The sequence below is a fragment of the Scardinius erythrophthalmus genome (genome assembly GCF_964197995.2).
Source record: "Scardinius erythrophthalmus genome assembly, chromosome: 8".
NCBI lineage: Eukaryota > Metazoa > Chordata > Actinopteri > Cypriniformes > Leuciscidae > Scardinius > Scardinius erythrophthalmus.
In genome coordinates, this window is record NC_138228.1 from 7,030,476 (window position 1) to 7,044,476 (window position 14,001).

At 35.3% G+C, this 14,001-nt stretch overlaps 1 protein-coding gene across 1 annotated transcript in view; it reads left to right on the forward strand.

The window, feature by feature from the left end:
• Positions 1 to 14,001, forward strand: part of slco3a1a (solute carrier organic anion transporter family member 3A1a) — a 69,643-nt gene that overhangs the window by 46,488 nt on the left and 9,154 nt on the right. Inside the window, exons 3-6 of the mRNA XM_081372812.1 lie at positions 7,541 to 7,639; positions 8,299 to 8,574; positions 11,172 to 11,336; positions 13,841 to 14,001. The exon at positions 13,841 to 14,001 is cut by the window's right edge and continues 38 nt beyond it. Coding sequence (XP_081228938.1) covers positions 7,541 to 7,639; positions 8,299 to 8,574; positions 11,172 to 11,336; positions 13,841 to 14,001 — 701 coding nt within the window. The remainder of the gene's footprint in view (positions 1 to 7,540; positions 7,640 to 8,298; positions 8,575 to 11,171; positions 11,337 to 13,840) is intronic.

Sequence of the window (14,001 nt, forward strand, 5' to 3'; positions counted from 1 at the left end):
GACATTTCAAGCAATAAAAGGCAGAATTATCCCATTTTGTCGAGAAGTGTGCTCTACAGGATGTTAAAGCATGCCGGTGGAATAGGCTACACATAAGTGTTTTCCCTGGTACCCAAACAAGATTTCCTGGAAGAAAACCCAGTTTCAAAGATATTTAAGTGAGTCATGGGTTTTACCCAGCATGCCATTTTAATACCTGCTATTTGCTTTAATGAAGATTTAAGTCATAAATGTAAGAATACTTACCAAAGAATTTGTACTATGCTGTAAATTGTACTTAATTACCTGCACATTTACGATTAGAGGACAGGATGTAGGAAGTAGCCCATTCCTCCAGTGACTAAAGGCCCAGATTTGTGTTCACGGAAGTCAGGAGGTTTTTATTAACCCTATATATGTTACATGTCCCCATGAGAAATAAAAATGAAAGGACACTCAGAATAAGAGACAGTTTGGGAGATTCAGCAGAAAGGGACAGATAAAGAAGAGTGATTGACACTATATGTATTTCCAACACCCATTTTTTCTTTTTTTGCCTTTAAACCATCAGATTATCTCCACTTAGATAGATCATGTGCCAAATTCTTATTAGGTATTTTTTTTCTCTCTCTCATCACAACCATCTAACCTTACGGAGATCAATATTAGTTTTGTTTCCCAAGAAGTGATGCTTACCAATCACAGGAAACCTTTAGCTGTTCTCTTCCTGTATCTATGGGAACTACATTCTGAAGCAGTTGATGGAAAGTTTTTCTCTTCTCTTCTCACTGTGGTAGGGTCCACAGACCAAGCTAACTGTCGCAATTCTTTAAAGGTGATTGCAAGATTTCTGCTGCTTTTTTGAGGTTTCCTGTGAGGGCAGACAGTGCTGATCCGTTGCTAAGAGCAATCAGCATACATAGAAGCAAACATACAAACACAGTCTCTTAGGAAACACACTGTAAAAACACTGCAGTGCTTTCTACTGGGCAGCACAACAGCTGGGATGGAAACTGTGCAGCGGTTTCTTGTGAATCCTCCATACTGGTTTTATTGGTGTTTTTATGCACAGCTTCTTAAATTACGTAAATCGCTGTGAAACGCTACAGACTGATTATTATAGAGGGTGTGTGTGTGAGAGAGAAAGAGAGAGAGAGAGAGAGAGAGAGAGAGAGAGAGAGAGAGAGAGATTGAGAATGAGAGAGAGAGAGAGAGAGAGAGAGAGAGAGAGAGAGAGAGAGAGAGAGAGAGAGAGAGAGAGAGAGAGAGAGAGAGAGAGAGAGAGTGTACTGGAACTATGGTCTTTGGCCAGACGAGACCAAATTGGAGAAGTTTGGCCAGAATGCATTTGGCCAAAACCAAACACAGCATATTGGCACAAACACCTCATACCACCGGTCAAGCACTGGGGTCGAGAGCTGATGATTTGGGCTTGTGTTGCAGCCAAAGAACCTGGGCATCTTGTATCGTGAGGCGAGGCGACCATGAACTCCTCTGTATACAAAAGTATTGTAGTCAAATATATATATATATATATATATATATATATATATATATATATATATATATATATATATATATATATATATATATATATATATATATATATATACAGTGCTATGCATAAGTTTAGACACCCATACTAAAGTTGACTAAAAAGAGGAATAAAAAATCATCTTTTGGAAATTGAACTTAATGCCTTAATTTAAAAAATTAGGAAAAATCCAACCTTTAAGGACACCAATTTTCTTTGTGAATGAATAATGTATCGTAAATAAATAAATGCTCTTCCTTAAAATACAGGGTGCATAAGTCTGGACACCCCTATGTTAAATTCCCATAGAGGCAGGCAGATTTTTATTTTTAAAGGCCAGTTACTTCATGGATCCAGGATACTATGCATCCTGATAAAGTTCCCTTGGCCTTTGGAATTAAAATAGCCCCACATCATCACATAGCCTTCACCATACCTAGAGATTGGCATGGTTTTATTTCAGTTAGCCTAATAGCTAGTTTGATTTGCATTGAGAGATGATCTTATGGAAAGTACCCCATGCCAATCTCTAGGTATGGTGAAGGCTATGTGATGATGTGGGGCTATTTTAATTCCAAAGGCCAAGGGAACTTTATCAGGATGCATAGTATCCTGGATCCATGAAGTAACTGGCCTTTAAAAATAAAAATCTGCCTGCCTCTATGGGAATTTAACATAGGGGTGTCCAAACTTATGCACCCTGTATTTTAAGGAAGAACATTTATTTATTTACGATACATTATTCATTCACAAAGAAAATTGGTGTCCTTAAAGGTTGGAATTTTCCTAATTTTTTAAATTAAGGCATTAAGTTCAATTTCCAAAAGATGATTTTTTTATTCCTCTTTTTAGTCAACTTTAGCATGGGTGTCTAAACTTATGCATAGCACTGTATATATATATGCGCGTGTGTGTGTGTATATCTATCTATCTATCTATCTATCTATCTATCTATCTATCTATCTATCTATCTATCTATCTATCTATCTATCTATCTATCTATCTATCTATATATATATTACACACACACACATATATACATACATACACACACACACACACACATATATATATATATATATATATATATGTATATATATATATACATATATATATATATATATATGTATATATATATATATATATATATATATATATATATATACTGTGTATATATATATATGTGTGTGTGTGTGTGTGTGTGTTTTACTATATATAAATGTGTCCACAGTTGGGTTAGCTGTCAGGAAGCAGTAATTTCGATCGAAGCTGATGGAAAACATTTCACAACAACCTGTTCCTATTTGAAACCTTGAAGATATTTTGTAAATCTAGAACAGACCTTGTGGTTGCGGTTTTCAGTGGGACTCGCGGTTTGCAGTGTGTACGTGTGTATGTTTGAGTACGCTCAGCTGGATGGCTAGAAGCTCAGGAAACCGTCCTCACAAACAAGCATTCATACACACATATAAACTCTTGCTTTGATCTGAGGCGTTGTAATGTAGGGACTGGTGAAAGTGACTCATTTTTTCCAGAAAGACTCATTAATTGGTTGCTGGAGGATAGTGAGCCACATCTGCTGTAAGTGGCTCAAGCGTCGGTCTGGCTCGGTGTGGTGTGTGAAGCCTCTTCCTCTGGCATCTGACCTGAATCTGACGCTGAAATGCAGAGGCTGTGCTCAGATATGACGTGTCTTTGTATGTGGGTTTGCTTGTGGTTTTAGGGTGTGTGTCTCTTTAAGGATGCATAACCATTAAAATGTTTTGTTGTGTGATCTACAATGTTTTCCAGTGAAGATGCTGAACATTTTCTCAGTATCAGACACATTAAGCAGCACTTGACGAATTCCAGCTCACTGATCAAAGGTCGCAAGTTGTTGAGTGTGGTTTTCAGTGGTGTGAAAGGGTTGGTTGTTTGTTCAATAGAAATTCATGTGGTATATATAAATAAAATCCATTATAAATCTGTTTTAATATTTATCAATAATTTATTTGTATTTATTTTTGAAGGATTTTTTAAAAACATTAAGTCAAATGATTATTTAGTTTGTATGGAAGCTTGTTTCCGCCACAGAATAAAACATTTTAAAAGATAATTTCAACCTTTTATCTCGCAATACTGACTTTATTTCTGCAAGATAAACTACTGTATGTTTATAAATAAACTGTGTGTATTGTGTTATAAAGTCAGAATTGCGTGATATAAAGTCGCAATTTCATTATAAAGTCAGAAATGTAAGATTAAAACATGCAATTCTGAGAAAAAGTGAGTTAACACAATTCTGATTTTATAACACAATTCTCACTTTATAACACACAATTGCGACTTTATATCATGTAGTTTTGACTTTATAACACAATTGCGACTTACGCAATTCTGACTTTATAACACAATTGCGACTATATCACACAATTCTGACTTTATAACACAATTGCGACTTTATATCACGCAATTCTGACTTTATAACACACAAATGAGACTTTATATCACGCAATTCTGACTTTATAACACACAACTGCGACTTTATATCACGCAATTCTGACTTTATAACACACAATTCCGACTTTATATCACGCAATTCTAACTTTATATCACGCAATTCTGACTTTATAACACACAACTGCGACTTTATATCACGCAATTCTGACTTTATAACACAATTGCGACTATATCACACAATTTTGACTTTATAACACACAATTGCGACTTTATAACACACAATTGCGACTTTATATCACGCAATTCTCACTTTATAACACGCAATTCTGACTTTATAACACAATTGCGACTTTATATCACGCAATTCTGACTTTATAACACACAACTGCGACTTTATATCACGCAATTCTGACTTTATAACACAATTCCGACTTTATATCACGCAATTCTGACTTTATATCACGCAATTTTGACTTTATAACACACAATTGCGACTTTATATCACGCAATTCTGACTTTATAACACAATTGCGACTTTATATCACGCAATTCTGACTTTATAACACACAATTGCGACTTTATATTACGCAATTCTGACTTTATAACACACAATTGCTACTTTATATCACGCAATTTTGACTTTATAACACAATTGCGACTTTATATCACGCAATTCTGACTTTATAACACACAATTGCGACTTTATATCACGCAATTTTGACTTTATAACACAATTGCGACTTTATATCACGCAATTCTGACTTTATAACACACAATTGCTACTTTATATCACGCAATTTTGACTTTATAACACAATTGCGACTTTATATCACGCAATTCTGACTTTATAACACACAACTGCGACTTTATATCATGCAATTCTGACTTTATAACACACAACTGCGACTTCATATCACGCAATTCTGACTTTATAACACACAACTGCGACTTCATATCATGCAATTCTGACTTTATAACACAATTGCGACTTTATATCACGCAATTCTGACTTTATAACACACAACTGCGACTTCATATCACGCAATTCTGACTTTATAACACACAACTGCGACTTCATATCATGCAATTCTGACTTTATAACACAATTGCGACTTTATATCACGCAATTCTGACTTTATAACACACAATTTCGACTTTATATCACGCAATTGGGAGAAAAAAGGCAGAATTGTGAGATAAAAAGCCGCAATTACCTTTTGGATTTTTTAATCTGTGGCAGAAACATGCTTCTAAGTTTGTTTTAAATAGGGCTGTGTAAAAAATAAAGTAAATAATTTTACATTTTTACCTTTTTTTTTTTTATTCACAATTTAAGCCCTCAGTTTCTCCAGTCCTTTGTCTTGCATTGATGTTGATATTGTAAGCCAGTGTGTCACTGCCAGTTCCCATGTTCATTAAAATTCTCATTTCCTCTCATCTTTTGGATTATATACACTGCAAGTGTGACAATTACCTTATCCTATTTATTCATAAATGAATCACTGTCAAGACAGATCGTAAAACAACATGCTTAGAACTCTTTTATATTTAAAAATATGCAAAAAGTCACTGATTTGAAAAGTTAGTAATAAAATGAACAACAAAGTGACACATTACATAGAAAAAGTGGCAGGTCTATTATTTTGCATTTACACTTCAAGACTTAATGCACAGATCATTTGACACACGGGATCAGATTGTTTTGTTCCGTCCGTCGCTCGCTGTCCATTGCCAATTTATCACTGTCAGTCGGATTCAATCGCACATTTAAATACGGTTGTCAATCCAGAAACTTTGAAATGTGTGCTTAGATGACACAAGCAACCTGTAACAGGCTGACCATTTGTGTTTTTCAGCTCTCTTCATCGACTCCCCGTTGACTCCGAGGTGTCATATTTTACAACTGAATTTGAGTGTCAGTCCTGAATCACAGTTCTGCTTTGTCCGTAACACATTTGCCACATTCGCTGGAACATTTACTCTTTTTCTTTGTTGAATAATTTTGGTAGGAACATTTTCAGAGGGGAAGACCAGTTTTTGGGATAGCACAGGCACACGTTGCTTAATGAAACAATATTGTGTGTGTTTTAATAAGAGAATGGCTGAGGATGGGGAAAGCTGATGAGAGTGCCTGGATAAAGGCTTCATAATCTCAGAAGCTGCGTGTGACCCACAGGGCTATTGCTGGGCCGCTGTCACACTTTTTGACAGCATATTAATAGGGATTTGTGCCCCAGATGTCTGCCAGCACAGCATCGTCTGTCCGTAGCTCTGTCACTCCATTCTGCCATCCTTGCTTTGTATGCAAAGCTGTCAGGAACTGGTGAATTACTCTGGCTGTGTGGAATTTAGTTCTCATTCTTCACTTGGAATATTTGTTCAGGCAGCTTGAGCTGATAGTTTGGGAAGGTTTTGTTTAAATGATCCTCCTTATTATATTGTATTTTAAGTATTACTAAATATTCATAGTCTTCATTAAACTTCTTTTTAATACATTATCATTAAGTAATCTTGTAACCTTTAAAATCCTCAAATAACAGCAGATAACTGTTTCATTGGCATCATGGAATAGACGTGTGACCCTCTGTATGTTTGAATGTTATTTTGATAGGGGGAAAAATGAAAACTTCACACTGTATAAACACTGCAACATTTCTCATGTAAAAACATTTCCTTCATGTATTTCTGATGGCAAATGAGATGAGACTTTTCCTTGGGTTGAGAGCGCCACCTTGTGGCTGGGGAAAAAATAACATTTTCCTGCTATTGTAATAGTGGATTTTATAGTGTGAATTTTATTAGATAATATACTAATAATTTTTAAATTGATCATTAAATATTTATTTATTTATATTTTATATCATATGTGACCCTGGATCACAAAACCAGTCTTATGTTGCACGGGTATATTTGTGGCAGTAGCCAACAAAACATTGTATGGGTCAAAATTATAGATTTTTCTTTTATGTCAAAAATCATTAGGATATTAAGTAAAGATCATGTTCCATGAAGATATTTTGTAAATTTCCCACCTTAAATATAAATATATAAAACATTTATTTTTGTGAATGGATGCAGCACTATCGCCAATAGAAATGGACAACTTTAAAGGAGATTTTCTCAATATTTCGATTTTTCTGTACCCTCAGATTCCAGATTTTCAAATAGTTGTTTCTCGGACAAATATTGTCCTATCCTAATAAACCATACATCAATGGAAAGATTGTGTATTCAGCTTTCAGATGATGTATAAATCTCAATTTTAGAAAAAATACACATAAGACTGGTTTTGTGGTCCAGGGTCACAATTATTGTTTAATTATTTGTTTATAATATATTTATATTATATTTATTTAATATATTTAAATAATATTATTTTATATAATTGTAATTTTAATTAAATTTTATATTATTTGTTTACAATATATATATTTAAATCATATTTATTTTATATAATATTCATTGTAAATAATTATAAACAAATTTAACAACAATTGTGGTATAATGAGAATCAATTTATGTATGTTTAATTTACTATTTTATGTTTCCGAAATAAGATTCCTGATCGTTTTTATTGCTGTATTTCAGGTATACTCTTTTCCACACTAGTGTTTGGACCTGCGTGTGGTTTCATCCTGGGATCTGTCTGTACCAACTTTTATGTGGATGTTTTGCTCATCGACACAAGTGAGTTTCAGTTATAAAGTAAACTATTTTTAAATATAAAAAGTAAACTATAAGTATGATATTAAGTTCACTTAAAGATGTATACTTGCAGTATAAAACTACTAAACTAGTAGTTTACTGAGAGTATACTTCAGTGTGTACTTTCTAAAAAATGTGCTATAAGTATTTAACTAGTAAACTATAAGTATACCTTTAAGTTATAATAAACGAAAAATATTTACTGTTACACTTAAAGTATACTTATACACTATATACACTAAAAAGTGGACCAATTTAGTCGCAAATATTGAAATAGTACACTTACAAGGATACTAACAGTACATTGACATTAGTATACTTATACAAAGTATACTAGAAATAAACGTAATAAACTGAACTTGAAGTGTACTTATTTTTTGTAAGGGATTCAGCTACACCCGACCCATTGCATCAAAAATGGCCATGAAACCTCTTTAGACAAAAGTTTGTAGCAGAATAAGACACACTGAATAGCTCAATGGCCCAGTTTTGATGTCCGATTTCTGTGAATTGCATCATGTAGTTTGTTTTGCTGTTTTAGAAGTGGATTTTCACAAATGTGACTGCATTTGTGAGAGAATTTTCATTCCTCTACATACTATTTATGTATTTATATACCATCCTGTATTTGCTTTTCTCAGCTGCGCTGAACATCACTCCTGATGACCCCCGCTGGATCGGTGCATGGTGGGGCGGCTTTCTCCTTTGCGGTGCCTTACTCTTCTTCTCGTCCATCTTCATGTTTGGTTTCCCCCAGTCTCTGCCCAGCATGGAGGTGGAGGGAGTGCTTGAGATTGAACAGGCCATGCTGCCCTCATCTTTACCCCTGGATTATGAGAAATCCAAGCCCAGCAATGGAGTCCTGCAGAACCACCAGCCCAACAGCAACAACCTGTCCTGCTGCCAACAGCTCCGAGGTCTCAGCCTAATTCACCATGTGATGTTCTATGCACTCATATTGAGATTAGTCTGCTTTAGCTGAGTACGGCTACTTTTGTCTTTAAAGAAGACAAAGAAATGCTAGTGACAAACACTGATGGTGGTCTTTTTCCTGAATAGCATGCATATGTTAAATTGAAGGCTTGGTCTGCTTAGATCCGTTTAATTGTACCGGACATGTTCCTCTATTTAAAAGTCTAATTATACTTAATGGTACACTGAGGAGGCAATTAGACAATTAGAGAATTAGAGTTAAATCTTACGTATTAGCAGGCCCACACGGAATCTACGCCCGCAGGAGTTTGTAGAAAACCACAGATTGCCACAGAATTCGAGAATCAGTCGGATTGTGGAAAGTGGCCGTCACATACCAGAATGAAGCCAGGTGGTTGGAGCGCTGTATGTTCTGAAGAGTGTTTTTGCAGAATTTTCTTGAAACAAGAAGTGAGATATTAAAGGCACACTATGTAACTTTTGGCCCTCTAGCAGTTAAAAAACAAAACTGGTTCAGGTCTGTGTGACTGTGTGGATGAATATGTTTTTTTTTATCACAACTAAAAAGAGAGAGAGAGAGAGATTTTCCTGCTGCTCATAAAACATTCACTACTAGGCTTAATAGATAAAACCAGTTTAAATGGAAAGGAACTCATGCTGACTAGCTGAAGACTTTACTGTAGCTTTACCCATTAAAAGATACGGTACTTCCTTGAATTTAAATTCCAGCACTACAACCATAATAAATGACCCTTCACAATAGATAATGCTTCCCTATGCACTCTGTTAGAGAGCTACATATGTTCAATAAAGTCCCTTACTCGCCTGTTGAGCACTTTTACAACATTTCAAATCCCTCAGTTCTCGCCATCTCTGAAAAGCCAATCCAGTGTTGAATCTTGTTTTATTACGAGCTCTGTCGTTCTCTTTTTGCCAGCAGACTCTCCTCTGTTCTGCGTTTGCTTTAAACGGGTGATTCCCGGAGGTTGGAGATTTAGCTGCTCCATGTCAACCTTTCTCGCTCGTTGTGGCAACTAGGGCTGTCACTTTACGTTCGAAAATCGATTGCACAATAGTTTTGAAAACGAATATAGGGAATCGATTTTAACGGCCTTCTCTCGGAGTGCGTCCAGCTCGTCACAATACGCATGCAACGAACGCGCGTCACACAACAACTGCAGGCTCTGACAAACACACATAACATCAAATTATACTTCTGCATAATGTCTCTTTTTACTACAAAAATGTGAATTCTGCCGGTATTCAGACAGTCTGAATTCGATACAGATTCGGGCTACGGTCTACAATCGCCTACGTAGGTAAAATTTGTTTGACATTTCTAATCGTAAACACAGCCATGTTGAAGACTGAGGTAATGTTTTTCACTGATGTTATGGCAGTCCACTCTGCTTATTGTTTTTCGAGAATGTTGCACTCCTGTTTGTCATTGTGCACGAAACTTCACGCCAATAAATCATCAGGAATATTGCTGACTTGTACTTGAACTTTACGTTCGTCCTAATGCCTGTTAGTTGTCTGTGGATTTGCCCATATTTGGCATTTAAAATGGAAACGTCTTTAGACATGGAAAATTGATTTTACAATCGATTCAATGAACACTTATGTCTCAAAAATCTTTTCACAAAAGTGACAGCCCTAGTGGCAACCTTTACCATAGTGAATCAGGGTAAGACAGAAACATGTTTTGGAAGAAGGATTGATGATGTATTGACTGATGATGAATTTTGAGCCAAAAATGTTACTGTTGATTGTAAAAGATTATTCATTTAAATTTTTTTGGAGTAACATGCATGGATTAAGCACGTGCAATAAGAATAGGAAAATGAATTAAGAAAGCAAATACGGTCAAAATTGATTTAAATTCCAGATTTCCCCCCAAAATCAAACCCCAAAACCCAAATCAGTCTTATTTTAGTATATTTTAGTATAATTGATATACCATTATAGTTTTTGTTCAAAAGCTTTCAGCCTGTAAGACTTTTTACATGCTAAATGTCACTCTCTGGGTCCACACTGCCGTTCTTGTGTCTCGTCTGTTTGTCTGTAAATAGAGTAATTGTTATGCTGGTATTGTTCTATACTTGTAAGGCTCTCATTTCGTACAACAGCAGCCATCAGTCATGTAAGATCTGATTAAATACTAGCTAACATGATGCATTACTAGCACAGTAGCCATGGCAGCACAAGCTAAAGGCATACTTTCAAGACAATAATCTAGGCAGCTGTTTTGTCCAACATGGATGATGCATTTTTCAAGGTTTTGCCATCTGGTACGAATGCAGTCTCAGTCATGCTGTTTCAGACACATCTGTCAAATACATCCATCAAAGTGACGGCTCCTCAGAATGTAGCCACAACTCTGCAGCACTTAAGACATGGAGCTGGAAATTAGAGGGTGAATGTCTGTTGATTGCATCATAAATCTTCAGTTTCTTCATTCGAGTCCAACTAACGTCAATCTTAACATTTAGTGGATGTTTTAGACTAGACTAGTCTGTCATTACTCTGTATTTTGGACTCACTTATAGAACTCTCTCTGTGTCTTCCTTTTTCACTCCAGTTATTCCCAAGGTGACCAAGCACCTGCTGTCAAACCCAGTGTTCACATGTATTGTCTTAGCTGCCTGTATGGAGATTGCCGTTGTCGCTGGTTTTGCTGCCTTCCTGGGCAAATATTTGGAGCAGCAGTTCAACCTCACCACCTCCTCTGCTAACCAGCTGTTAGGTGTGTATAAAACACACACTGGATGCCCAGTGATTTCACCAAGTACAACATGTTCCTGGATCAACATCTTTGTTGATCCTGGAACAACGTTTCAGTCAGCCAATCAGATTTGAGTGACAAGTTTACAGTTTATGTCAAGTTTAGGCTTACAACTAGGATTCGGTGCTTCTACATCAGTGTTATTCATAAGATAAGTTATGGGTAGGGTTAGGACAATCAAATTTGTTTTCAACAAAACATGTTGATCCAGGAACATGTCTTACTTGGCAAAATCATGGTGGCCCTGCACATACTACAAAATTCTGTGAAAATGCTTCTTTCTTTCTTTTTCATTGCAAAAAATTATTACTTTTATTAGTATTTTATTATTTTTCAGTACAAATACAATACAATTAATTCTACTAATACAGTTTTTCATTGCAAAGTATTAGCAGAATTTTTTTTTTATTATTGTTTTTTTTTCTAATTTAATTTTCAATACAATAAAATAATTTGTTCTATTTTGCAAATTATTAACAGAAAAAAATGTCTATTTTCCCCTATTTTTATTATTTTTATTTACTAGTGCTGTCAAATTGATTAATAGCATCTAACATGAAAGTTTGTAAATATATTTGTGTGCATCTGTGTGTATACAGTTGTGGTCAGAATTAATGACACCCCTGCTAAATATGATCCAAAATGGCTGTAAAAAATAAATCTGCATTGTTTTTCATTCAAAAAATTTGCCTTTCAAAATTTCAACATTTTGAAATATTTTGAAATAACATAATGTGAAATCACATTATGAAATAAACGTTTTTCTCTGAAACACATTGGCCGCAATTATTGGCACACCAGGGTGACTAGGAACATGAAATTGTCCAGCTATGACTTCTTGTTTCACAGGAGTTTAAATATGAGGAAACACAAATGCCAAATTCACTTAATCATCCATCACAATGAGTAAAACCAAAGAATATAGTTCTGATGTGCATCAAAAGATTGTTGAACATCACAAAATAGAAAGTGGCTGTAGAAAATAGCTAAAGAATTCAAAATCCCCATTTTGACCATCAGGGCAATAATTAAGAAGTTCCAATCAACTAATGATGTTACGAATCCTCTTGGAAGAGGACGTGTGTCTATACTGTCTTAATGCACGGCGAGGAGGAGAGTTTGAGTGGCCAAATACTCTTCAAGGATCACAGATGGAGAATTGCAGAGATTGGTTGAGTCTTGGGGTCAGAAGCCTACCAAAAAAAAAAATAATAAATTCAAACAACCCCTACATCAGCTCATGTTGTTTAGGAGGGTTTCAAGAAAAATGCTCCTCGCTCATCCAAAAACAAACTCAGCAAATTCAGTTGTCAGACACGACTGGAACTTCAAATGGGACTAGGTTCTCTGATCAGACTAAAAAAGAGCTTTTTGGCAGCAAACACGCTCGATGTGTTTGGTGCACACAAGGATAAAAAGTACCCCATGTGTACAATTTAATATACCGTTGGATCTTTAATGTTGTGGGCCTATTTTTATGCTGGAGGTCCTGGACTTCTTATTCAGATACATGGCATCATGGAGTGATATAAATGAGTGGGCTGAACTGAAGAGAAGAAGCACCAACATGGATCTGGAGAGATTCTGTATGGAGGAATGGTCTCTGATCTCTGGTCAGGTGTTCTCCAAACTCATCAGGCATTATAGGAGAAGACTCAGAGCTGGTATCTTGGCATAAGGAGATTGCAAAAAGTATTTAATAAAAGGGTACCAATAATTGTGGCCAACGTGTTTTGGAGATAAACTTTTATTTCATAATGTGATTTCCCCCCACTTTCAATTCTTTTACTTCAATGAAAGTTGCAATTTTTTTTAATGAAAGATCAAAAGGATAAACAATGCAGATTTATTTTTTACAGCCATTTTTGATCATATTTACCAGGGGTGCCATTAATTCTGACCACAACTGTATGTATACACACTCATATATTATATATTTACAAACTTTCATGTTATATGCGATTAATTACGATTAATCGATTTGCCAGCACTATTATTAACTTATTTAATATAATTTTTCCCAAATATTTAGTAGAATTTTGTTTCTATTTATTTCTTTCATAAAATTTATTTCATTATTTCATTCATCTAATTTAATAGTTTTATTTCAAATTATTAGCAGAACAATTTTTGCAACAAACAATTTTTCTGAAAACAATTTTTAGCAAATTTGATTTTGAATCCCAGATTTTAAATCTCATACTTTTGGAACTTCCTTTATCTTGACACATTTATCTTTGCCACATACAGACTAAACCTGAAATTATGCAAATTATAGTTTAAAATGAAAGCAAATGCAGTTCTTTATTTATTTAGCAAAAGCTTTCATCCAAAGTGACATACAAATGAGGAATTACACAACAAAAGTGCTTTATCAACATCTGAAGTTCCGCAATACAAGATGAAAGGGTATTGACAGCAAAGCTTTATTTTTATATAACACATTTTTCTCTCTTCATAAACAGGGATGACAGCCATCCCATGTGCCTGTCTGGGCATATTCTTAGGAGGTTTGCTGGTGAAGAAGCTGAACCTGTCTGCTCTGGGAGCCATACGAATGGCCATGCTGGTCAATCTGATCTCCACTGCGTGTTACGTGTCCTTCCTCTTCCTGGGCTGTGACACA